At 35.4% G+C, this 27,166-nt stretch overlaps 1 protein-coding gene across 4 annotated transcripts in view; it reads left to right on the top strand.

The window, feature by feature from the left end:
* The first annotated feature begins 13,288 nt into the window (after window positions 1-13,288).
* Window positions 13,289-27,166, top strand: part of LOC120082978 (transmembrane protein 185-like) — a 25,188-nt gene continuing 11,310 nt past the window's right edge. Inside the window, exons 1-6 of one of the 4 annotated variants that reach the window (XR_005483346.1) lie at window positions 13,289-13,634; window positions 14,989-15,079; window positions 15,221-15,305; window positions 15,506-15,575; window positions 16,600-16,672; window positions 17,357-17,426. Coding sequence is in view for 3 of the 4 variants with exons in the window: in XM_039038438.1 (XP_038894366.1) it covers window positions 13,498-13,634; window positions 14,989-15,079; window positions 15,221-15,305; window positions 15,506-15,575; window positions 16,600-16,672; window positions 17,357-17,426 (526 nt within the window). In the remaining variant the exon portion in view is untranslated. The remainder of the gene's footprint in view (window positions 13,635-14,988; window positions 15,080-15,220; window positions 15,306-15,505; window positions 15,576-16,599; window positions 16,673-17,356; window positions 17,427-27,166) is intronic. The other 3 variants (XM_039038438.1, XM_039038437.1, XM_039038436.1) reach the window with 3 other exon arrangements.

The following is a 27,166-nucleotide window of genomic DNA, read 5'->3' as shown; positions in this document are numbered from 1 at the left end:
GGTCAAACTCAGGGAATTGAGAAAACGGTATGCGGTGATAATTTTTCATGAAAACCTTGCAGTAACCAAATAAATCAATAGTTGTTGTGATTGTTGTTGTGGTAATGAAATAACTAAATGCAGCGGATTTGAGAAAAGTTTAATTATGCGATAGACGCACTGAGTATGCAGATGAATGGGTTGAGAAAGTCTTTAACTAGCATTACTTGGGAATGTGTCAGACTATGCGATCACGCTACACCCATGTATAGCAAGTCATTTTCTAATGCAAATGCAGTGCTCTTAAGTTTAGGACGCATGTGTTGAATGCAAATGTGTCCATAGAGCTTATCCCTAAGTCTCTACTCTTTTCCTATGTGATGATGCAAGATGCACGCAAAGACAAGGTGACCGCATACAATCATATCCTATCTCTAGGATGCATGCGATGCGGTAATAGCAAACAGTGCTTATTCCTAAGCTTCTATCTCTTGATTATGCATTCTAATCTGACTCTCCCGAGCCTAGATTCTAACCTGACTTTTCCAAACCTAGATCCTATCCTTAGACTACCCTCCCGAGTGCCTCTAATGGACGAATGAAGCATACATAATACAAGACAAACGCATAGAATGAAGATCCCCAGTTATGCTAGCTAATTTCTTCTCAACCCATTCAATAGATTTAGCTACTCATGCATAATAAACAGAGAGTGAACAAATATAGAGAAGTAAATTCCATTTCTATAAATGAGTTTGAGTAAAAAATAACAATGGAAGATAAAGGTAGAGAGCCTGGTAGCAATCCCTTGTTGCCCAAGGCCTTTACACTGGCAACTCTATTCGGTTCAAAAGAAATTCCTGCTTCCGCAGGAGCTGGCCCTCTCTCTGATCTTGATGCTTCTAGCGCTCTCTCGAGCTAACCGAAACGATCTATCGACACAACCTTCTTCTCTCGCTTCCGCCTTAAAATAAAAGAAAAACTAAGAACAAAGCTAAGCTAAAGGAAATTTCTCTAAGTGTTCAAACTTGCTGAACTGGTGAACCCCTTTTTGAAGGATGCCTTCGGCATTTATAGAGCTTTAGGGTGAAGGGCGGCTTCTCTTTTATGATTGCATAGATGAGATGGCTTTAATTCTCTAACTGATACGCCGAATATTTGTCACCGAAAAGCTGAATGTAATTGTTATCATTAGCGGCTTGTCAACTTAATTCGAATTCGACCGTCATCAGATTTCTGTCCCATCGGGATGAATTATGCCTTTAACCCAGATGCGCCCACCAAGTTGCGATGAATCTATGCGGCGATCCTTCTTGAGCAGATGTTTGCGAGCACAAATCACCGCAAAGCCTTGCGGTAATGCTGCGCTCGACTGTTGATTTCTTGTGATCATGCTTTTCGCCTTGCGTCAACACATATTCTGCATAAAAATACAAAAATTAACTGTTTCTATGCGATGGATGCATGTGACCGCAATGTTATAAACTTAATGCTTTTTTGACGCAATCTAACATATTTTATCAACACAAACCTTCATTGTTTAAGAACTTAGCATTGTAATAACGTGCATTTCTACCCGTTATCACATTTCTCAATGCAGAATGCCATTATTCCTATTTTTAGGACACATGTGATATGTATACGAAACAGTCGATAGGACTTATTTCTAAGCCTCTACTCTTGTCTATGCAATGATGAATGATGCACACATAAAACAAGGTATGTGCCAGCGATGATGGGAGGCTTATTGGGCCAGCGATGATGAGTTACCCTCACCTATACAGATCTAAGGATAATTCCGAGTGAACAGGAGTTCATAGTTAGCTCAGGATTAAGATTAAGTTACCTAGATCATCAATTAACGAAATAGTCAGTTTTATACATAAAACGGCATTTAGAACGTAAAAAGTGACTATTTCATGGTTCAGTCTTATGCAAACTCATTGCATAGGATGCCCCCACACATATATCTCTATATGAACGATTCAGGATCACATCATTTGTACTAACTACAAAGTGGGCCGCATCCATAGTGTCCCCAGAATAAGGCACCCAACCTTATTCATATACTATAGACCATTTTGGCTATATATTTGAACTTGATCCAAATTTATGTCACTACATAAAGGTCAAACTACATTAAATAGCCTCAAAACCTTAGTTTATTAGATTCAAGATCACAATTTAAATAACAACTTTATCGAAAAACAAAATAGAATATGTTTATTAATTTACAAACTATGAGTTTTAGGACATAAAATCCAACAAACTCCCACTTGGACTAAAACTCCTAGTGGAGTATCACAATGTTGAATTTAAGTGAGAAACATATAAGTATAATAAACATATGAATACAATAAACTAGGGCATATACACAAAAGTTCTCCCACTTGTCCTAGTTTACAAACTTCGTAGACCTAGACTCTGTAGGTGAACTTCAAACACTTGAGCCGTGAGGGCCTTTGTAAAAGGATCAGCAATGTTTTGCTCAGAAGATATCTGGGTCACTACAACGTCTCCACAATGTACAATCTCTCGGATCATTTGGTATTTGCGCTCAATATGCTTGCCGCACTTGTGGCTTCTTGGTTCTCTTGAATTTGCAACTGCACCACTATTATCACAATATAGGGTGATAGGTAGATGCATATTTGGAACGACTTCCAAATCTGTCAAGAATTTCCTCAACCATACTGCTTCCTTTGTTACTTCACATGCAGCTACGTATTCAGCTCCATTGTGGAGTCCGCAATACAGTTTTGCTTCACACTTCTCCACACTATTGCTTCTCTATTCAGAATGAACATTGATCCCGGTGTAGATTTTCTTGTATCTTTATCGGTTTGAAAATCAAAGTCAGTGTATCCAGTAAGGATCAAATCCTTAGTACAATACATGGGCATGTAGTTCCTCGTTCTCCTAAGATACTTGAGGATATTTTTAACGGTAGTCCAATGATCATATCCAGGATTGTACTGATACCTACTGACTATCCCTACTACATAGCATATGTTAGATCTAGTACATAACATTGCATACATCAGGCTCCCTACTGCGGAAGTATAGGGAATGCATCTTATATCTTCAACCTCTTGAGGTGTCTTAGGACATTGATCCTTTGACAAATGAATTCCATATCTGTAAGGTAATAAACCTCTTTTGGAATTCTGCATCTTATACCTAGACAATATTTTGTCTATATAAGCTGCTTAAGACATGGTTAGTGTTCTATTCTTGCGGTTCCGAATAATCTGAATCCCTAGAACATACTGAGCATTTCCTAAATCTTTCATTTAGAACTACGTTGCTAGCCATTTCTTGATGTCAGTTAGGTAACCTACTTCATTCCTAATGAGTAGAATATCGTCAACATATAAAACTAAGAATGCTATAGTAGAATTGACGATTTTCTTGTAAACACAAGGCTCGTCAACATTCTGTACAAAACTATAAAATTTGATCGCAGTATCAAATCTTATATTCCAAGATCTAGAAGCTCATTTCAACCCATAAATGGATTTTTTAAGCTTACAAACCTTTTGTTCTTGACCCTGTGCAATAAACCCCTCTGGTTGAGCCATATAGATACTCTCTTCAAGATCGTCGTTTAGAAAGGCTGTCTTGACATCCATCTGCCAAATTTCATAGTCATAAAAGGTGGCAATGATGAAGAGTATTCTAATCGACTTAAGCATGGCAACAGGAGAGAAAGTTTCTTCATAGTCCACTCCCTCTCTCTAGGTATAACCCTTTGCCACAAGTCGAGCCTTAAAAGTTTGTACTTTACTGGCTTGGTCTCGTTTTCTCTTATAGATCCACTTATAACCAATTGGTTTTACATCATTTGGTTGATCTACAAGTTTCTAGACAGAATTAAAGTACATAGACTCCATTTCAAGGTCCATGGCTTTGACCCACTAATCACGATCCACATCTTTCATCGCCTGTTTATAGGTCCATGGATCCTCTATGCCATCATCAGGTATGACGACTTGTGTTTCTGTTAAATCTAAGTAACGGTTAGGCTAATGAACAACCCTCCCACTACATCGAGGCATTCTCAACTCTTGAGAATGATGTGACTGATCAGATGTACTAGTTTTATCTACTACTTTAGTAGATGAACTAGCTCTATCTGTAGCATTTTTGGAAATTTCATTCAATACTAATCTACTGCGAGGTTGATGACTTCTTATGTGGTCTTTCTCTAAGAATGTGGCATTTGTCGATACAAATACCTTATTCTCTTGAGGATAGTAAAATAGACCACCTTTTGTTTCTTTTGGATAACCTAAAATAGGCATAGTTTTGAATGACATTCCAATTTTTTAGGATTTTGCACCAACATGTGTGTCGGGCATCCCCAAATCCTAAAGTGACGTAAACTTCCTTTACGCCCTTTCCATAGCTCATAAGGTGTTTCTAAAACACTTTTAGAGGGAACGTTATTCAAAATATAAATAGCAATCTCTAATGCATGTCCCTAAAAGGAATCAGGTAACTTAGCAAATCTCATCATTGAGCGAACCATGTCCAACAAGGTTCTGTTTCTTCTTTCAGATACTCCGTTCTGCTGTGGCATATTAAGTGCAGAGAGTTGTGACTTGATTCCGTGTTCTATCATATAGTCCTGGAATCTTAAGTCCATGTACTCCCCACCTCGATCTGATTGTAGTGTCTTAATTGTTTTACCTAACTAGTTTTCAACCTCAGCCTTATATTCTTTGAACTTTTCAAAAGAATCAGACTTGTGATGCATTAGGTAAATATGACCATACCTTGAATAATCATCAATAAAACTGATGAAATATTCATATCCACCTCGAGCTTTGACATTCATCGGTCCACAGAGGTTCAAATGTACGAGNAGACCGTCTGGACCGGCTGGTCAACGCTTACTGGCACAGTCAAGGGAATGCGGGGCAGGTCGGGTCGAACAGAATGTGCGAGGCAGCTTCGAACCGGGTCAGACGGAGCGGGGGGCGGAATCGGGTCGGGTCGCGAAATAGGCCAGACACTTCGTCGACAACTAGCGCATGTGGGGTTACTTCAAATCAGGTCGAATCTCGGACTGCGAATCGAGTCTAGAAGCTTGTCTCGGGTCTGGTGGCCAAATTCGGGTTTGTGATCATTTTTCTCCAATTTTGCTGCTGTCCTCTCTCCCAAAATCAAGAAATTACAGCCTAATTTCAACTCTAATGACTCCAACAAATTTACAGACCCTTTTTCACACATTAAGGCTCATAAACATGTGAGAAATTACAAATTTTCACAAGAAATTTAAAGAAAAACAATGCCAAAATCATAATAAATCCACTTTAGTCCATATTTCATTCAACCTTTGAATAGAAAGGGAAAAAAACACCCACCAAAAGCAATTGAGCGTAATTAAAGCATGTCTGATACTACATGATGGAACAGAGACATATGCAGTGGAATAAGGATCTAATTATACTCTAATTGCTTTTAATTTAAAGGAAATTAGCATGTAAAAAAGAGGAAAAAACAGTATATTAAAAGGGTAGGATACAACCTTTGTAGCTCCCAAAAAATGCTTTTCCTTGTTGAATCTCGACCTGAACTCTTCTGGACCACTACTAGAGTTGACCTACTATCCTCTGGACTCAGAACCGGGTTGTGGGATCTGATGGATGAAGAAAATCGAGAGAGAGAAAGAGATGGAAAAAAAGAATGAATCTTGGGTTAGGTTTGGGTTTTTCTTTTTTCACAAGGTAGTGATTTTTCCAGCCCAAATTTAGAAAACAATTTTGGAAAAATGGCTAAAAGTCTTTCATCCATAATTAAAAGCCCAATTTATAGAAAAAAGTCATGCAACAATTGCATGAAACAAATCCATAAAAACCTAACGCCTATAATCCACTATCTTAGTGGGTTTAATGTCTCCACTATATACCAACACCTAACCCACTATTTTGTTAGTAGAATTATCCAACAAAAGTTTGGATTTTCCCACTAACTATAGTCAAAGGGCAAAATAGTCATTTTGTCAAAGTCAAACTTTGACCAAAAAGTCAACATTTTGACTTTTTATGATTTTTTCCGTGTTGACTAATTTTGACCTCTCGAGCATGAATCCGCATTCATTTTCTCGAAATCAAAATCACATTTGAATATAAGGTTGGTTTGACTTTTCAAAGTCAAAGTCAACTCTTTGACTTTTTACATCTTTGACCATTTCCATTATTTTCGAATTTTCGAATATGAATGTATTCATATTCTTGATATTTAAATCACATTTAAATATTAAAGCTGTATCTCTAAACTGAAAAACGACTACTATATCACATATACTTATCAATTTCTCTCTCTTCACCTAATTTCGAACAATTCGAATCATTCTATCATACTGTTCTTAGTTTATTCCATATGAGCTTGTAGAGGAACCTAATGGACTATAGATCATGGGCTCCAACGATTCTAGATTTAGCTGGCTAAACTCCTTAGACGTAATCAACATTCGTCAAACTAACGGTCATTTCCTCTATAGGTCCCGTAGTTGCACCCCCCCTCCAACTATAGATATATTTGTGATCCATTTGATATAACCATGATTAGTAAGCTAATCCTTCACAGGGTTATTTGTAATCTCAGCTGGGTCATAAAACCGTTTTACCTCCTAAGACTACATCTTGTTCCTTAAGTTTCACTAAAATTTAATAAACAATTGGTTTAAGGTCGAACCTATAAACAGAACCCCTCTCGGGCCAAGGAGAGGGTGGGGCCTCTTGTTCAAGACCTGGATTCGTACTAAAGGGAAAAAACCTATCTACTATCCCTATAACGGGTAGGAGTGAATTCCATCTTGCACCCTATGTTCCCAGCTATCCACATTAATCTTACCCCTAAAATGGGAGGCTATATTGGGCAGCGATGATGAGCTGCCCTCACCTATGCAGATCTAAGGATAATTCCGAGGTGAACAGGAGTTCATAGTTAGCTCCAGGATAAGATTAAGTTACATAGGTCATCTCAATTAACGAAATAGTCCAGTTTTATACATTAAAACGACATTTAGAACGTAAAAAGTGACTATTTCATGGTTCAGTCTTATGCAAACTCATTGCATAGGATGCCCCCACTCACATATCTCTATATGAACGATTCAGGATCACATCGTTTGTACTAACTACAAAGTGGGTTGCATCTATAGTGTCCCCAAAATAAGGCGCCCAAGCTTATTCATATACTATAGACCATTTTTGCTATATATTTGAACTTGATCCACATTTATGTCACTACATAAAGTTCAAACTACATTAAATAGTCTCAGGACCTTAGTTTATTGGATTCAAGATTACAATTTCAATAACAACTTGTCAACTAAATTCAAATTCGACCGTTATCAGCTTTCGGACATGATATTGTTTATTTTACCGTCGCATTCTCTCATTATTTTACTTATTTGAGCTGTAATAACGTGTATTTCTACCGGTTATCAGAAGGCTAAACGCAAAGCTTATTTGAGAGCTAGTCTCAAAAGGGAGGCCAATGCTAGTAGCTAATATATGCTTTTGTGTCCACAAGATTGACACCAGGGTTAGAAGCATATCGACCCTTGAAGAGTAGTCCTAAACGTGTGAGTGACTAAATATTTACAATGTTTTAAAGAAACCATGTTTTAAAAAAATCATGTTACTAGTTTTACAAAGTAATTTTCAAGCAAATTATGAGTTATGTTTTAAACGCATGCCATGTATGAAAGTTTATTGAAAAACTATTTATGTGTGTTTTAATACACAAAGCATGAGTTAGTACCTTTAAAGACATGTTTTCTATACGTATTGCTTTGCATGCTTTAAAGAGAAAGTCATAGTATGACTAGTTTTACTTGAAGCTCGATGCTGAGGGACATTTGAGAAGGTATCCGAGCAACTCGATACTGAGGGACTGTTGAGAATGTATCTGAGCAGAAGTACCTAAGGTATGATGGTACTTAGTTATAACCACATGCACGTAGGTAGTTAAAATTAGAGATTGAGCAAAAGGGTTCTCTCTTAACTAAGTCAGAGATTGAGCAAAAGGGTTCTCTCTTGACTAAGTCAGAGATTGAGCAAAAAGGTTCTCTCTTGACTAAGTAGTTGACGTTGGGATTTAACCTCAGCAGGGTTATTCTTAACTAAGTAATAGTTTAATGTTTTATGATGAAAACAGATTTACATGTTTTATGCTTAGAAAATGTTTATATTTTAGTACAAGGTTACTTTAAAGATTTATATTTCAGTATGATCTCTTTATTAAGACTTATGCATGATAATCAGTTTTCCTTTTTAAGTCACTCACTGGGCTAGCAAGCTCACCCTGTTTTCAAATGTTTTTCCTTCCCCCAGGTAGCGGTCAAATCCTTAGAAGGTAGCTTTGAATCTGCTCTGCCACTCAAAGACAAGAGTTATTATAACAGTAAGCTAGGTGGTTACTGTAAATATTGTACACATGTTATAGTTGTTCATGTAGGGACTTATAAAACTTATAATGTAATCTCTATAAATGTTTTGTGTTTAATACTTAATGCTTTTGGCCATAGAGGCAGACACTGTGTTTGAGATTGCACATTGGTATTAGATTATTTCCGCTAGAGTTAATAGGCAGTAAGTGTCAGCAAAAGGGTTGATAACTACTGTAGTCATGTCCTTTCTTAGGCTAAAAGAGTAGTTTGAGAGGGGGTGTGACAAAATGGTTTTGACTGTTTCAGCCCTTGAAGCTTGGAGGTCCGGTTCAGGCGGTTCGAATCGGTTTGAGCGGTCCAAAGGTTTTTTAAGCTGTTTTTCAATTATTAATGTAATAATTAGCTTGTTTTCTTGCTTAGGATGCCAAAACCAATCCATTTCAGTGTGTGTTTAATTATTTATGCATTATGAATGTATGTTTAATTAAATTAAATCATGTATGTGCATAAAGTATGCCATGTAGATTTAAAACCCCACCATAGGAAGCATGTATCATGCATTGAAAGTATGTTATAATATGTTATAATACATAGTATGCATGATTTAGGGATTCATGTATTTAATATAATTGTTATAATAAAATGTGGAATGTTTGATGTTTGTTATTGCATGTCTATGGTTTTATAAAGTGTTATAAAATGGGTTAGACATTTAAAATATATAAGAAAGATAAGGAGCATGCTCACTTAGGGTTAACAAATAGCAACTTGTTTTAATAGTGAAAATAGATCATTATCTTGTAAAACTTTAGTTACAAACTCAGCCGATCTATAATCCTATCTAAGGCTAGAGGTACTTAAGTTGATGGTTTATGGAATACCTGCTACCTGGGGTCATGGCCGACTTATTGAGCGTTGTTAACCCGATTTTATGAGCATGAGTGGGCGGTGTGAGGTAATAAAATGGTTTTATCACTTAGACATCGTAGGTTAAAATCCAAATATAATTGTTATACTTGGATAAACCACCTAGACTTAGGATGTTTTTTAGCCAGAATATACCTAAGTAAAAGAATATACCCAAATGAACAGAACACTTCAGTGGGAGATCGATAATATATATGATATATTATTTTTAGCTCTCACGTCCCTAAGAGTTCATACCATGAGATCCATGCTCGACTTCATATCGCTCTTACCGCGACTATTTCATTTGGAAAGTATTTACATGGGTCAATGATAGCTGGTAGAAATACAAGTTATTGTAGCCTTTTATTTAGAATTATGAGGGTTAACAAGTAGAATATGTGGTAATAATACTAAGAATTCATGTGAAAAGTGAGCTTGCATCGATCAGCGTGGGAAATCTCTACTAACCCATCTGCGTCAAAATGTCTATTTTTGTAGTTATCGCAGGAATCGATCGCATGCAGTGAATCTCAGACCATCGCAAAGTTGATCGCATACGTTCATCACATGGAAGTTGCGGCTACAGAGTAATAACTATGATAGAAGGGTGATCACAAGGTTGGTAGAATGCGATGATACTTCGAAAAACAAGCATGAACGCATACCTTGGGAGTACCAAAAAGATGATGTTGACATTTCACCTACCGCGCCGAAAGTGGCAGTGATTCAAAGCAGAACCACCAATGATATTGGCATTTGAGCTCTATAAATAGAGCGGTAGAGCCCAAATTCAAAGTATCCGAGCTTCTTCCTTAAGGCATATCCTTGTGATCACAGATGAGAGCGTGAGCAAGACATTCTTTGAGAGTTCTTCATTCCTTTAACCCATTTCGAGTGACAATTGGAGCTTTGCCGGAGATAGATCTCAAGAGAGACTACTCTACCGCCAATCCATGGCACCACTGACAGCCTTGACATACATCTGATAGAAGCAAGAGATTGCCTACATCTAGCCCTCCACCTCTCTTCTTATCTCTGTATTGTATTACATTTTGGCTTAAGACATTAATACATTTTGTAATCAATGCATCTCTTTATTTCCTTCGACACCATCTTCATTATCTTCTTCTTTATTATCCCTTACTTTCATTGCAACGAACTAAGTAAGATTACAAGCATTATCGCATACTCAATCATGCGGCATAGAAATATGAAACATGTAGCAAACCACCGAGAGGTATGCGTTGCGCGAGTATAGTGAATTAATCCTCTTTGCTTAGTGTGAGGCTGTAGAAATGCTTGTCTATGAGCTGTCGCAATGCTTGTCTATGAGTTGATTAGCCGTGACTAACTGTCCGAGAGGGTAAGTAGTGGAACTCACTAAGCAAAGTAAGCAGTGTTCCTAGAGATAAGAATATTCTTATGCTCAATGCAATCATGCGTTATAGAGATATAAGCATGTGGCTGACCACCGAGAGGTGTGCGACGCGTTCGTATGGCGAGCTGGGATTACCCATGCGATAAAGCTTAAGTTTGCGGTGAATTTATCCCCTCCATCATTCTATTTATTTTTTTCCATGCATCTTATTATACGTTAACAGTTGCCGCGTCTCTACCAATTCTCATAGTCATACTTCCATTGCTCAATCTGTTTAGTTAGGAGTACGAGTAGCACATAGTCTTTTAACTTCCTCATTCTTTTATTCATCGCCTCAAACACATTGCTTCGCACCATTTAAAGTCCCTAAGTTCGACCTCGGATCATGATAACGGGCAGAAATGCACGTTATTACAGCGTAAAGTTATAAACAATGCAGGGTTGCGATGATAAAAATATACAATATTGCGTCCAAAAGCATTAAGTTCACAACATTGCGATCGCATGCGTCCATAGCATGAAAATAGTTAACTTATGTATTTTTGTGCAGAAAATACATTGACGTAAGGCGAAAAATGCGATCCAAAGAAATCAACGGCCGAGCGTATTAAGAGATTGCGTTAACGGAAGGCTATGCGATCATTTGCGCTCGCGAATATCTGCTCAAGAAGGTTGCCACATAGAGCTGGCACACCATGGTGGGCGCATCTGGGTGAAAAGCATAATAAATCACGATGGGACAAAAAGTTGATGTCGGTCGATTCCAAATTAAGTTGACAAGCTGTTAACGACCTATTGTAGCAAGTACACTCAACTTTTTGGTGACAAATATTCGGCGCATCAGACAGAGAATTAATGTCATCCCATCAGTGCAATCATAAGAGAGAAGAAGCCTTTCACCCCGAAGCTCTATAAATACCGAAGGCCACCTTCAATGAAGGAGTTCAACTAGTTCGACCAGTTAGTTAGTTTTTAAGGAGTTAGCCTTGTTCTTAGTTTTTTTTATACTTAGAAGGCGGAAGCGAGAGAAGGGAAAGGACGCCAGAAGATCGTCCTGGTCAGCTCGAGAGATAACCCAAAGGCATGGAGAAACAGAGAGAGGGCCGACTCTTGCGAGAGTAAAAATATCTTTTGAGCAGAGTAGAGAAGAATAGTGTAAAAGCCTTGGGAAGCAAGAAATTGCTACCAGGCTCTTTATACTTATTTCGCATTGTCATTCTGTACTTTGATTATATATATATAATGAAACTTGCTTATCTACATCTGTTCACTCTCTGTAAAATACGCATGAGTAGCTAAATTTGTCGAATGGGTTGAAATGTACTTAGCTAACATGACCTAGGATTTTCATCGCATGCGACCATCTTGTCTTATGTTGCGTCCATCACCCCTTTAGAGCTACTCGAGAGAGAGTCTAAAGAAAGAACCTAAGACTTGAGAGAGCTAGGTTAGAATCTAGACTCGAGAGAGCAAGATTAGATCTACATAAGCAAGAGATAGAGACTTAAAGATAAGCTCTATTTGTCAACATGCATCGCATGCACCCTAGAGATAGGTTATGGTATTATGCGGTCGCCTTGTATGTGTGTGTGTCCATTGTCATCGCATAGACAAGAATAGAGGCTTATGTGTAGGTCCTATAGACATTATCGCATATATCGCATGCGTTCTAAAACTAGAAGTGTAGCATTTGCGTTGAGAGATGATTTGCTATTATGTGTGTGTAGTATGATCGCATAACATGAACGCAATCCTAGGAAGTGTTAGCTGAACCTCTTCTCAACCCGTTCCCCTGCATATTCATCGCATCTTCCATATTATTAACTCTACAATTTTGATTTACTGTTATATAATAAAAGATCCAATAGGTTACTATTGATGAACTTCTAATATTCCTACGACTACAATTTTGTAATTCACATTAGCATTGTCCATCATCCTATTGATCACTATAAGAAAATAGTATTAGAAGCTTAATCATATCTACAAAATACAACAAAAAAAAAAAAAATACAAAAACTAAATAAGTGATAACTCACATTGCTGCGGAAAAAAAAAAAAGAAATACAAGAGTTATACTAATAAAGGAAAAGAAACACAATTGATATAAAATAATCTTGTTATATATGTAGACCAGTATTGATCTACTCTAAATCCGATATATCATTTACATATGATATTCCATTAAAATCAAATTTATAACCATAAAATATAACTATACTTCAAAACTTAAATTAAAGAAAATACCACCAAATTGAAAAAAATAACTTTTAAATTATAACAAAACATAAAATCCCAAAATAAAAAAAAAATCAAAACAATCAAAATAAAAACCTAATCAAACAAAAATTGAAGAAAAATATGAAGAAAATAGAAAAATTAAACCTAAAAAATTATTGTTACAATTATAAATATACTAATTTATTCTGTTACCCATTACAATTTTCCTTTTAAAAAAATTTGACTAATTATTTATAATCAAAAGGGTATTTAGTTTGGGGGTATTTTCGTCAACTAGACAAGAGATTATTTTTAAAATTTCAATACCTTTAATTATTAAATTAAAACGTCTTAATCATTCTTCGGCGTAACAGCGAAGCCTTGAAACCGCCAAGGAATATTTGCTTACCAAACTTCCCACTTCCCCATTTCGTTTCTGTTCTCAAATTCTTCGAACCTTCTCAAATAGGGGGCGAAGGGGTTTAAGGGGAGGAGAGGAAGGGGCTCTCGGCTCTCTCTTTTCCATATTTTTCCTCTGCCCATAATTTTTCTGAACAAGCGAAAGGAGGGAAAACTGTTGTTTCTTATTCCTTTTCCATTTTTGGGTATGGTGGTTGAGACTAGAGTGTTGACATGGAGGAGGGGGGTCAAGTCCCTTCAGGCTCTGGCAGCTCATGGTTTTCTTTTGTTCTTCACGCTTTTGCTTGCTCTCAAGCTTGACCGTATCGTTTCATACTCTTGGTGGTTCGTACCTTTCTCTCAATTTCTTCAACTTTTGCGTTTTTGTTTTTGTTTTTGTTTTTTGCTGAAGAATTAGTGGAACCCACGAACTATTTCAAAATTTCAATTCCAGAATTAGTGGAACCCATGAGCTATTTCTATTTCGTGTGATTTGAACTTTTCAGGTCTATGTTCTGAAATGGGCTACCAAAATTCTAAGGCCTATGAGAATCGTTTTTTACTGTACTTGTGATGGAAAGAAGGTTACGTTAGTTACTTTAACTCTTGATACATTTTGGGTGAATTCCAGAGTGAGACTCATAATCTCTGCCCATTGAGAATTGGCTTTCTAATGCCTGCCATTGCATAAATATGCCTTTTAAGAGGAAAGGAGACTCAAATTAGGACCTTGTTCAAATATGCCATAATTGCAGGGATGGAGGATCGAACCATCTATCTTTGGGATTGTATTCGGTGATTTGGATGCATTGAGCTAGGATTAGCGACATTGTTGGAATATGTTGCGAGTCTAATATATCAAGTCTTGACTTGGAATTGTAGATGAACAATATATAGGCATAACTTGAATATAAGGGTGGTCTATAATATACTTAATCTAGAGATTGTCTTTAGTTCAATTGTAGGGGCTAACAGTAAGGTTCAAATATGTAGACTTGAAGAATACTCGGGCAGCAGTATGCAGGATCAGGTTTCATTTTTATCATAAAATTTCCATGAAGGATTTGTTGCGTTTACCACCCTGTAGTATTGAGGGACGGAGATTCTAAAAGTAAAATTGTATCTGAAACTCAAAAAGTTACCAACTGTAAATGCACACGTACAGTTTCAGGCCCCAATTTAGTTTTGTTTAAACTCCCATTTGTTTAAACTCTAGAAGTTCTTTTCTTGATATTTAATTCAATTTCCAAATTTTCATATCTTCAAGATGGTGAAAACTATTGCTAGCTTGTCTTATGGGATTAAAGTAGGGCAGAAGTTACATATACTGATGAATGGAAATGACATGGCAATTTGAATAATATGGTTAACTCTGCTCTAGCAAAGCTAGAGCATGGAGTCTTTTTCTTTGTAATGAACGAACTGCCCTGTACATGTTCTGTTCTATTGATGAGTAAAATTCGATGAACAATGTAGATAATGAGAAGATCTGTTACTGAAACTTTGAAAACCACAATTATCACTTGCAATGATGCAATTTTTTATTATGCAAATCTAGTTGGGCCTTGTATTGCATCTTTCTTCTTTTTTTGTATTTTACCTTTTGAACCTTTGTTGGCATGTATGGAAAGCCCTCCTCACTGCTTCCCACTCTTGACATCTGAATGCAGATAAATTCAGTTTATCATTGTCTCTGCAGGGTTGTCTTTTCACCTCTATGGCTCTTTCATCTAGTTGCAGCAAGAGGAAGATTTTCTCTACCTGCTCCATCAATGCCTCATGATCGATATGTATGTGATTCAAATACGTTGTTTCTTAATATTCATTGTAACCCTAATCATTTCTGTGCTTGTTGTAAATATTTGAAATTTGTTTTATTTTTTTCCTCTGTAAAGAACACAAACTTAAACATTTCTTTCTGATATGCACAGTGGGCACCGTGGCATGCTGTCATGGCAACACCATTACTTGTTGCATTTGAAGTACTTCTTTGTATATATTTAGAATGCAGTAAAGGTAGGTTATTGTTTCTCCTTGGGTTGGTGGGGTGTTTGATTTCATTTATTGGAAGTATTCATGCATGTAGGCTAATAAATGAGATCAAGTGACTGGGAGTTTCCACCAACATTTGGACATTAATTGGGAGTAGAAAGAAGAGATACTATTGCATAAGTTCAATGGCAGTTTAAACTTAATGTATTTTAATTTTACTGCAGTTGTAAATTTGAAGATTGTCTTTGTTCCCCTCATGATATTTGAGCTAGCAATTTTGGTTGATAATATCAGGTATTATCATGTTCTTCCACAAGTTCATAAGTTCTTGGTCAACCGTTGTGGTATTTTACCTCTAGAGAAATTGAATACATAATTTTAGGATATGGAGAAAGAAACATTTTTTTTTTTTCATTTAAATGTACAAAAAGGAGGATGAGGCTGTTAGGATACCACCTAACAAGAATAATAAAAAATACAAAAGACACTAAAAGATGATATATATAGCTATATCAATGAAGAAACTACAATATATCATAGCCTTTCGAGAGGACTACTCTCTCTCGATATTTCCCATAGGAAATCACTTCAAGATTCTTCACACCCTTCTCTCAACCCACTCCTTCCATTTATAACTAAAGCCCTAACCTACTTACTAGCTATTTACTAATTTGCCCCTTCTAATAACTATATTAATATTCTACTAATAGTCCTACGATTTCCATACTAGGGGTGTTACAAAGGCATCCTCAAACAGATTTACGAGGCTTACATGAACACACTCCAATTTGCACCAATATCTAACAAAGATTAATTACAAATTATTTGCAAAGAGAACTCTATTCCAAAGCTACACGGATCATCTTTTTCCTAAACAAATAGTTATCCACACAACAATGTTGCAAAGTTTCTCTATATCTTTCAGGCCAAAGTTCCCTAAAGAAGGGCATCAATAACATTTTCCTAGGGTCTTTCTTCTTTTCTTTACCATCACTTTGTTTTTCCCCTTTACTGTTTCAATAATTGAAGAAGTGATCGTGCAATGCAACTTGTCATCAAATATCCAAAACTAGGAGAAAGAAAGGCTATTCAATTACGTCAACCCTACTAGTAAAAGCCATATACCTTGACTTTTGTCTTTGTTTGTTTGTTTATTTCTTTTTTTTTTTTTTTTGTTTTTGTTATTCGTGAAAAGAATAAACCTTTTGCCATTGATATTTCTCCATTTTCCCTCTTTTTTCTTTGAGCTAATATACATAGGTAATTTTCGTTGTCTCATATTCATTTCATTTTCAACTATTTGAATTTTTTTTCATAGGATGTGTAGAGCTTTACTGCCTGGAGATGAAGACGACAATGTAAGCGATGAAGTTATATGGCAAACACTTCCTGTAAGTTGCATAGGAAAATTATTCTTTTGCATATAATGACTTCGTTGTTCAAAATGTAAAATGAATTTTTGACAAAATTTCAGCAACATCAAAATAAATTACCTTCATGGTATTGTCAGGGATTTTATTTTATTTATTTTTATTTTAAAACAAGAATAAAATATTTCATTGATATAATGAAAAGAGACTAATGTTAAAATATACAATCTTCAAAGAAGAGAGAGAAGAAAAACGAAAAAGAACAAAATTTAGTCGAGAGAAATAAGGGCAGGTTCTTCTATTCGAGCCATTTGCTTTAATTGGACTGCTTAGGTTTTTGCAAGGTGATGATTATGAAGTCAACACTTTCTTCTAGCACATTGCCTTTAGTCGTGCTACATTTTCTAGAGTTTCATAAACTTTTTAGACTAAAATTTCCATTCGTCAGATAGCTTCTTTTACTGTGCTATTTTTTCCTTGTCAACAGTATTTAAATCTTCCTGCTTATCCTACTTGAAATGGCTGGATACATTTTTCTAGTTATGACATATCCTTGTAAGAGTCATTTAATGATTACCTTGATTGTTGGTCCTCCTGTATAACTCTTAGAAAATTAGGCTATGTGGAAGCGTTTGGTATTTAAAAATTTGAGGGTTTTCCCCCCTCTTGATATTTTGGTACTCAGTTATTGATATCTGGTTCCAGCACTTCTGGGTCTCAATATCCATGGTTTTCTTCATTGCTGCAACCCTATTCACGCTTCTAAAGCTTTGTGGTATGTTTATCTCTCATTAAAAAAAATCTATGATTCTAGAATCGTTTTGAGTTGATTCTCCTAGTCTTACAGCAACTAGGTCTATGAATTGCTCACCATCTTAACTGTCTGATTGTTATTTTTATGGCTATACTTAACAAGGATATCTATTTGTATCTATATTTATATCTATACTATTTAAAGGGGCTTAGGGGAAGAAACTTCTGATTCCCCATTTTGCCTCCTTTAGTTGATGGTCACAGGAATATATTAGGTAATTTCACATTAAATCCTTAAACAATCTCATTTTATCTAATAATTTTGTTAAATAAAAAATAAAAATATCTGATAGTCTACTTTTTTTTTAATAAGTAATTGTTATTTTAAAATAATATAATAACTAAGAATTAAAATTGTAAGTTGATTACCATTATCAAAACAAGAAAAAGTCTAAAGATCAGTGTTCTAAAAGTCGCGGCTGGGCGCACGCCTAGGCTTATTTTAAAATAATATAATAACTAAGAATTAAAATTGTATGTTGATTATCATTATCAAAACAAGAAAAAGTCTAGAGATCAATGTTTTAAAAGTCGCGGCTGGGCACACGCACGACGGAAGGCACACGCCTTCCACGAAGAGCCGAGGTGCGCCTGTGACTTTTTTTTTTCTTTTAAATATTACTTGAACATTATACTGCTCACATACGAATGACGGCTGCACAAAAAATCAAATCTTATTGGACGGCTTGCTTGTTGCTTCTTCTTCACGGTTCCATCTCCAACAATTCAGTAAGTCTTTTCTTCTTCTTCTTCCTTTTTCTCTTCTTTGTTCTTCACCAAATCTTCTTCTTCTTCCGTCTCCTCCATTCACGATTTCTTTAAAAAAAAAAAAAAGAAAAAAAGACAGAACTTCTCTTCTCTTCTCTTCTTCTTTCTCTTCTTCTTTCTTCACCAAATCTTCTTCTTCTTCCGTCTCCTCCATTCACGGTTTCTTAAAAAAAAAAAGAAAACCGAACTCTTCTCTTCTCTTCTTCTTCTTCTTTACTTTCTTCTTCTTCAACTCAAAGTCTCCAAAAAACAGAGTGTGACGTGTCCAGTTTTGTTTTTCTTCAAAAAACAGAAAGTGTGACTACGTGCCAGTGTCCAGCCCTGTTTTCTTCAAAAAACAGAAAAGAAAGTCCTGTTCTTTTTTTTTTTTTTTGCTGCCAGCCACCATTACTTTGCTACCACATTGGAATCTTTGTTTTGTCATCAAAAAACAAAGAAAGGCTTCAAAACAGAGAAGAAAACTCTACAAAACAGCAGCCATCATCAAAATTCTGGTACGTCTTGGCTCCCAAATCCCAAATCCTCACTTTTATGATCAATTTCTTAAGGTAGTTACTAATCAAGTTAAGTTTCTAATAATTAGATGGTTGAGGACGATATAAGAAAGGATCCGACATGGAAATATGCAAAATTGCAAAATGAACAAGATGTGAACACATTAGTGTAAGGATTTTGTTCAAAAGTAACAAAAGGAGGAGTTTTTAGAATGAAAAAAACACATTTTTAGTGGTTATAGAAATGCCATGACATGTAGAAAATGTCCGGATCACGTGAAGGAAGAGATTAAAGAGTATATGTCTAAGAAAAAGGAGATTAAAGATCAAAGAAATTTGATTGTAGACATTGATGTGGAAAACTAAGGTATTGAGGACGAGGACAAAGATGAAGTGTGCATAAGTAATTCGAATAAAAGAGTGGCACCAGCTTCAAAGAAGCCAAGACAAAAGGGTCCAATGGATGCATATTTTACACCGAATCTGGAAAATGTGGTGTAAAATAGAAAGAATGACAAAGGAAAGGGAAAACAGACTACGATGAATGAGGCATACAAAAAGGAAATGAGGGGGCACACCATCCAAAGAATTGCTCGATGGTTTTATGATGTGGGAATACCTCTCAATGCCTGCAACTATGAAAGCTTTGCCCCTATGATTGAAGCAATTGGACAATTTGGTCTTGGATTGAAACCACCATCGTATCATGAGTTGAGAGTGCCTTGTTTGAAAAAGGAATTAGAAGCCGCAAATGAGTTGATGAAGAACCATAAGGCAAAGTGGGCCAAGGTTGGATGTACTATTATGGCTGATGGATGAACAGATAGAAGAAATAGGACATCAATTAGCTTTTTAGTCAATAGTCCTAAAGGAACCATGTTTATTGAGTCTATCGATGCTTCATCTTATGTGAATGATGGAAAGAAAATGTTTGAGTTACTCGACAATTTTGTAGAACGCATTGGAGAAGCCAATGTCACACAAGTTGTTACAGATAGTGCCTCAGCAAATATTATGGCAGGTAAGAATGCAAAGTACTAACTTTTTCTTAAATTTGTTAGTCTTACCTTACGCTTGTTCTTACACATTTAAGAAGCCTAAATATGTTTTTATTTTACTTTGTTAATAGGGAGATTGTTAGAAGCAAAACGACCACAATTAATTTGGTCTCCATGTGCCGGTCATTGCTTGGATTTGATGTTGAGGGATTTATACTAGATCCCACATATTCGTAAAACACTGAAAAGAGGCATGAAGGTTAGCAATTTCATTTACATTCGTCTCGGATTGTTAATCATGATGAGACGGTTTACTAATCAAAAGGAGTTAGTTAGACCAGCTAAGACTCACTTTGCTAAAGGTTACATAACATTATCAAGTTTACATCATCAGAAAAACAACTTGAGAAAGATGTTTACTTCGTACGAGTGGAAAAACAGCAAATGGAGCAAAGAACAACAAGGAAAATGGGTTGTTGATACAATTTTGCTGACAACTTTTTGGAATACCATCGTATATGCTCTTAAAAGTATCCGACCCTTTATTGCGAGTACTTAGGTTGGTGGATGGCGAGAAGAAGCCGCCTATGGGATACATTTATGAGGCTATGGATAGAGATAAGGAGGCCATTGCCAAATCCTTCCATGGTAAGGAAGAAAAGTACAAAGATATTTGTACAATAATTTTTTTGAACAAGAAACAAACCACTTCATTAAGATAATGAAAGATGTTACAAGTGAATGAGAGGATACAAACACTAGAAAACGAAATAGAGGATCAGCGAATGCACCAGGACATCTCAACTAGGTTGACACCTCCGTAGCACTCTCATCATATCCGAAAAAGCAGAGCAAAAATTATAATAACTGAATACAAAGCTGACTAATCCGTGCCTGATACAAAATATTACACCAGATGAAAGTCTGAAAATTAAGCCGAGGCCGAAAACTAAAGAGCTACAAGATCAAGAAAGCGGAGAAATGAAGGCATTTCAATTGAGACTGATGTCTTGAATAGAAAAATCTTTAAAATCTTTGGAGAGAGAGCACCATGAAGAGGCATTGATGTGAGAGGTATCAAATTTAATGGAGCAAAGAGATGCTTTGTCGTGAAACACTCTTTGATTCCTTTCAAACCATAATTTCGATAACAAAGATTTGACTGCATTGACCCAAAGTAACCTTGGCTTCTTCTTCAATTTGGGGCCAATCAGAAGTTGAAACACGTTTGCCTTAAAATCATTATCAAAAAACCCAGCTGGCATTGAAGCAATTGAGTAAACGTAGCCAACAATTTTCTTCAAAAACACACTGGAAGAACCGATGTAAAAGAGTTTCTGCATTTGCCAAACAAAGAGAGCAAACCAGTGGAGAAATATAATGATTAGGAAGCTTCCTTTGTAGAATACCTGTGGAGAAATATAATGATGAGTTTGATATTTAGGATTTTAGAATTGTATTTGTGTCGTTTCACTTAACTTGGTGTTGAATGACAATGATTCAATGACTAATATTTAAATCTTATCAATCTCTCTCTTTTTTTTTTTTTTTTTTTTTTTTTTTTTCTATATTCTTCTTTAAGTCTCATTTCTATCCATCTATGTTTTGCTTGTGTAAACAAACATGTATATATATTTTATATTTTTTTATATATAGTGTGCCTCACAAAAAAAAACCCGTGCCTTTTTGTGTGCCTTGCGCCTAGGCTCCAGGGGGCCATTGCGCCTTAGTGCACCTTGGGCATTTTAAAACACGGCTAAAGATTAGGAACATGGTATTTGACTATAAATTGTGAATAAATTCTAAAATTGGAGTGGTCATTGAACTTTTTAAGGGGTTTGATGTTTTATTTAGATTATTTTTATAATGTAATATAATTTAGTTATATAGGAATAGTTAATTACTTACCTAAAAACAAAAGTTTAATCAATAGTTATTATTTTATACATGTTTAATTTGTATATTCTTTTATAGTATATTTCCAACTTCATTAGTAATAGTTAATATAAAATAACTACTATTATTACCTTTCTCAATTTCCAAAATTTTTATAAATATATTTTTTCTCTTATTCATAACGTTCACAAAATGTGCGACACACATAGTTTCAAACAATCTCGGGACGTACTTAATAATTTGCCTTCATCTCTTCAGAGTATCAAAGCTCTTGCATCAAGATTTTTTATTTTATTTTTTATATTTTTTCTTGGGCTGATTGCTACCATTATCTAGTTTTTCGAACGTCCAATTATTGTGACCTGGTAGTTCATATTTTTTTGTAATGGAACTTGAGCATTTGGGTTGATGGGGAAAATGAGGATTTTTGTGCTCTTTTTTTATTTTTTCATTTTTAAGGAAAAATACGCTTATGTATATATGTGTGCGTGTATATATATTTGGTAAGACACCACGAGAAATGAAAGAATATAAACCTAAAAAAAGGAGTTTGACACAATTTTTTTTGGATGAGAAACAGAGAAATATATTACTCAAGAAAAGCAGAAGAACATCCTAAGGGCAAAACTATACAAGAAGAGCCTCCCAATTGTTAATAATCATTAGAAGGCTGTAACTACAAAAGAACTTAGTGTAATTTGTACACCACCAGGAGGCTGTATGTTGAACAAGAGCTCAAAAAGAATCAAAAGTAGTAAACTTATCTTCAAATGTTCTACAATTCCTTTCTTTCCAAAGATGCCATAAAAAGCGCCCACGAAGCGCAACTCCAAAGTTTGACACTCACAATTGTAAAGGACTTCAATCCAAAAGAACAAGACCAATCTCAATAATTACTCAATTATATTCCATCTTCCATCAAATTATTGTCATTCTCACCAAAGCATTACCAAGGACAAGCTTTGATTCAACTTGAAGTTTGGCTTGTATTTTATATAGTAGATTTGTGTATAGTAATCTTGAATTTACATTAAAATATTAGTTCTTTACATCATTTCCTTTCATGATTTGTTTCCTTAGTCGGATGTGAGTCATACATTAACTGTCCCACCCGTTGTTGATATCTGTCTATTGGGATTAACTTCAAGTTTTGAATTTCTATGCATGGGTTTATCAGTTGGTTTACAACCACTCATCCTGGTCTCCTTTAAGAGATTTAAAGTGTATTTTCGTTGAGTGACAATAATTCCTTTGCTGGATCTCACTATTTCCATCCTTAGGAAATACCTTAGATGTCCCAAGTCTTTGAATTCAAATTTCTTTGAGAGGAGTTGCTTCAGTTGAGTAATTTCATTGAAACATTTCTTATAAGAATTATATCATCAACATGGAATTATTAACACATAATTATTAACATAGTGGGAACTTGGGGAGATATGCTTGATGAATAGGGTGTGATCGGATTGACATTGAGTATAGCCATCTTGTTTCAATATATTTGTGATCTTTTCAAACTAGGCTCAAGGTGATTGTTTTATTCCATAAAGGGACTTCTTGCTTTTACATATCTTTCCTCTAATATATATGTCCTCAAATCTTGGGGGTATATCCATGTACACGAGCTTTGAATCTCTTTATTCTGCCATTTATGTTTGGTTGAAAAAATCTTTTTACATCCAACTATGCATTTACCTAGGGATCCCATTTTTCTTAAGAGCATGCAAATCCCCTAGAGTAGCCGCTTTCCAAATTCAAGTTTTTGCAATGCCTTCTGAATGGCTAAGAGGAAAGAGGAGAAAAAAGAGGGAAGAAAAGAAAGAAGAAATGAGAAAGAAGAAGGAAATGGAAATGGAGATGAAGACGAAGAGGAAGATGAAGATGAAGGAGAAAGAAGTGAAAATTTTATTTTAGTTCCTTTTTCTGTGTTAAGAAACAAGTGCTCAAAATACAAGGAAACAAAGAGTCATACAACTCAAGAGAACTAAGGATCAATTGATGCACCAGATTATCTCAACTAGGTTGAAACAATCTTAGCACCCTCATCATTTCTTATTATAAAATAACCTTAAAATGGGACATATAAGTCATTGAGAAAACATCACAGACTTAAAATATAAGCAACATAATTAAGCGTCAGACATAAAGGCACTCCAATTGAGGCATATATCTTGTGTAGAGTAATCAACAAAGAACTTGGATTGTGAACTCCATGAAGATGCTAGAAGCCGTGTTGAAGCAAAGCGCGCTGACCAATCAATGGGTTTGTCATGAATGACTCTTTCATTCCGTTCAAACCAAGGCTCTGACAATATAGCTTGAATTGCATTTGACCATAAAACTTGGATTTTGTGTGAAAGTGAGGGACCACTCAGAAATTGCGAAACATTATCTCGAAAAGAATTCCCAAAAAATCCAAGACATGTTAAAAAATGAGAACTTCCACCAGCACTTACTAGAGAATGGGCATTGAAAAAATAAATGCTATAGGTCCTCACTGGATGCTAAGCAAAGAGGGCAAATGGAAGGAGATAAATAATGACTTTTCTACTTATGTTGTAACGTGGCTGCACAGTTGAGGGTGCCAGAATACTAATTCTTTTGGGACTCTTAGACTTCCATAAAGCCTGGAAAATGCCCTTATCTGTAGAAGATGAAGCGACTAAATGTTTGGAAAGCGATTTAATAGTGAACTTTCCTGATGATTCCAAAGATCAAATTCTAGAATTAGGGGATTGGGATAATCTTTTACCATCCAAATTACTTAACAGCTGCTAGAATTCTGAAATCTCCTCTTCTTTTAGAGGTCGACGGAAGAGTAAATTCCATGAGGAGGTTGTTGTATCCTTGTGAGCATTTACATTATAATTTGGGGTGGAGGCAACCCGAAATAGAAGAGGAAATGTTACCTTGAAGGGCCGATCCATGTACCAAGGATCACTCCAAAAAGAAATCATCAAGCCATTTCCGAAAATGTAAGCTGCATATTTATTGAAACTGTTCCAGATTTTTGAAATATTAATCCATGGGCTGCGTAGACTCAATCCAAATTTTCCTGATAGCCAAAATGATAAGTATCAACACCATGTATACTTTGTACAATTTTGCGCCACAATGCATTAGGCTCCTTCATAAACTTCCAATTCCATTTTAAAAGCAATGCCAAGTTTCTGTTTTTCAGATTTCCTATCCCAAGACCACCATCTGACAATGCTTTTGAAGCTATATCCCACTTGTCTAGATGATTTGTCTTGCTGCCTTTTTGTCCTTCCCAGAATACTATTCTTGTGTATTTGTGATATAAAGATACTAAGGACCTCACTAATCATGAGGAATAAAAATGGTGAAAGAGGATCCCCTCGACGTATTCCTCTAGAGGCTGAGATACGACCTCTAGGTCTTCCATTGATGTAAACTGAAAATTTTGGATTGCTGATGCATCCACTAATCCATTCTACCCATTTTGAATGAAAACCCATACGAGTAAGAATGTTTTCCAGAAAACTCCAATCTACTCTATCAAAGGCTTTTTCCATATCCAATTTGAGTATCCATCCCTTCTTTTTTGCCTGACAGTCCTTTACTACCTCGTTTACTATAAGTACCAGATCAAGAATTTGTCGGCCCCCTATGAAAGCACTTTGAGAGTCGGAAATCAATGTTGGCATAACCTTCTTCCGTCTTTCTGCTAGGACTTTAGTGAGAATTTTGTAGGAGGATGTAGTAAGGCTTATTGGCCGATAGTCTTTGACATGTAGGCAATCAGCTTTCTTTGGAATAAGGCATATGAAGTTTTCCTTGATACATGCATTGAGTTTTCCATTTAAATGAAATTCATTGAGGAAAATTCAACTGTAAATCCGTTGGGTCGGGTGCTTTATTTTTACCTAGAGCCTTTATAGCATGTAGGATTTCTTCTCCTTCAAATGGTGCTGTGAGGAAAGAATTTTGAAGGGCTGTTACTTGTTTCCATCTAATGTTCGAGGGGATTGATCTAGGCCCCGGGCATTTCTTGGGGGCCTTTCTTGTATAATGAAGCAAAGTAGGATAAAATCTCATCTTCTATAGCCCGAAATGATTGTATAGAAACTTCATCAGCTGACATCAATTCAGTAATCAGATTTTGACTTTTTTTTTGCTGAGAGAAAACAATGAAAGAAGGCAGTGTTCTCATCTCCTAATTTCAGCCGATTCAGTTTGCTTTTTTGAATTAAACTCCTTTCTTCCATAGAATACAAATTCAGAATGTTTGGAAAAGCGTTCTGAATTTTTTGAATTAAATTCTTTTATATAATGTTTTGTTCTTTTGTAAGGTTTTTATTTATTTTTAATTTTTTGGAAAAGCATACCACACTTTTCATTAAGAAAATGTAAAGAGACTAATGCTCCATGCAAGATACAAAAAAAAAACAAAAAGAACCATGAAAAGTAACAACATTAATAGACACAATGTAAACAAAGCACGTGGGAAGGATCTATTAAAAAGGAACTATGAAACCTCCCCAACTACGATTAATATCTTTAATGGAAAACCCTTTGAATCTTTTCGATAGAAAACACCAAGAGGGCTTCAAGCAAGCTAAATCGAAGCATTTGATGGATTGGTTCCCCCCTGAAAAAATGTTGGTCTTTTTCCATCCACAGCTCAAAAAGAATAACTTTGACTATATTAACCTACAAATTATATGCCTTTGAATTCATGCAATGGACACAGAAGTTGCAACACATTCTCTCATTGAATGTGAAAACAAGAAATGACTAACGAGAATAATAACACAAAAAATGTGATTTAGATGCTCGCCACTTGCCCAACAAAGGGGGAAAACCGAGGGCTTAATTTGCTAAGGAAGCTTTTTCTTTAAATTTTTGAAGAATTAAGACCGCGGGCAATTGAGGGTCCATTTAATAACGTTCTCGTTTCCTATTTCCCTGTTTCGCATTCCCTATTCCTTGTTTCCCGTTTCTTCTCTTTTAGAAAAAGAAATAGGAATTGTTTGATAACTTTTCTTGTTCCTGTTTTTTGGAAAAGAAGAAACAAAAACAAAAATTTATTAGATAACTTTTTCTTGTTCTTTTCCTTGTTTTTTTCTCTCCTTTTTTTCTCTTGTTTTTTAACAATATAATATAAAAAAGAAGATATGTCATACATTAAACATCGAAAAAAAATATTATAAAAAATTGATGTCATCTAATATAAGTGATGACAACTAAATATAATAACAAAGTTGTATCCTATCCTTCATATGTTGCCCAAATTTGATCGGCAATGTCATTTCTAACTCGAGCCATTTGTCTTAAATGATGTCGAGTCAAATCCAACTTAATTATATTATTATGTAAATACCGTGATTGTAAAATATTAAAATTAAGCTAAATGAATGTCTTAGTTAGCAAAATTTATATATTGTAAAAGTCTACTCGGTTTCAGATATACTTAAAATATTAGAATTAAAATAATATATAAACATGTATATTGCAAAATTTAATAATCAAAAGTTGAAATATAAAAAAATTAATATACATATTGGAAATTAAAATAATATATAAAT

This window comes from Benincasa hispida, chromosome 8, assembly GCF_009727055.1.
Source record: "Benincasa hispida cultivar B227 chromosome 8, ASM972705v1, whole genome shotgun sequence".
NCBI lineage: Eukaryota > Viridiplantae > Streptophyta > Magnoliopsida > Cucurbitales > Cucurbitaceae > Benincasa > Benincasa hispida.
Note: the sequence above shows the minus strand (reverse complement) of the source record. Positions and strands in the feature narration are given on the sequence as shown.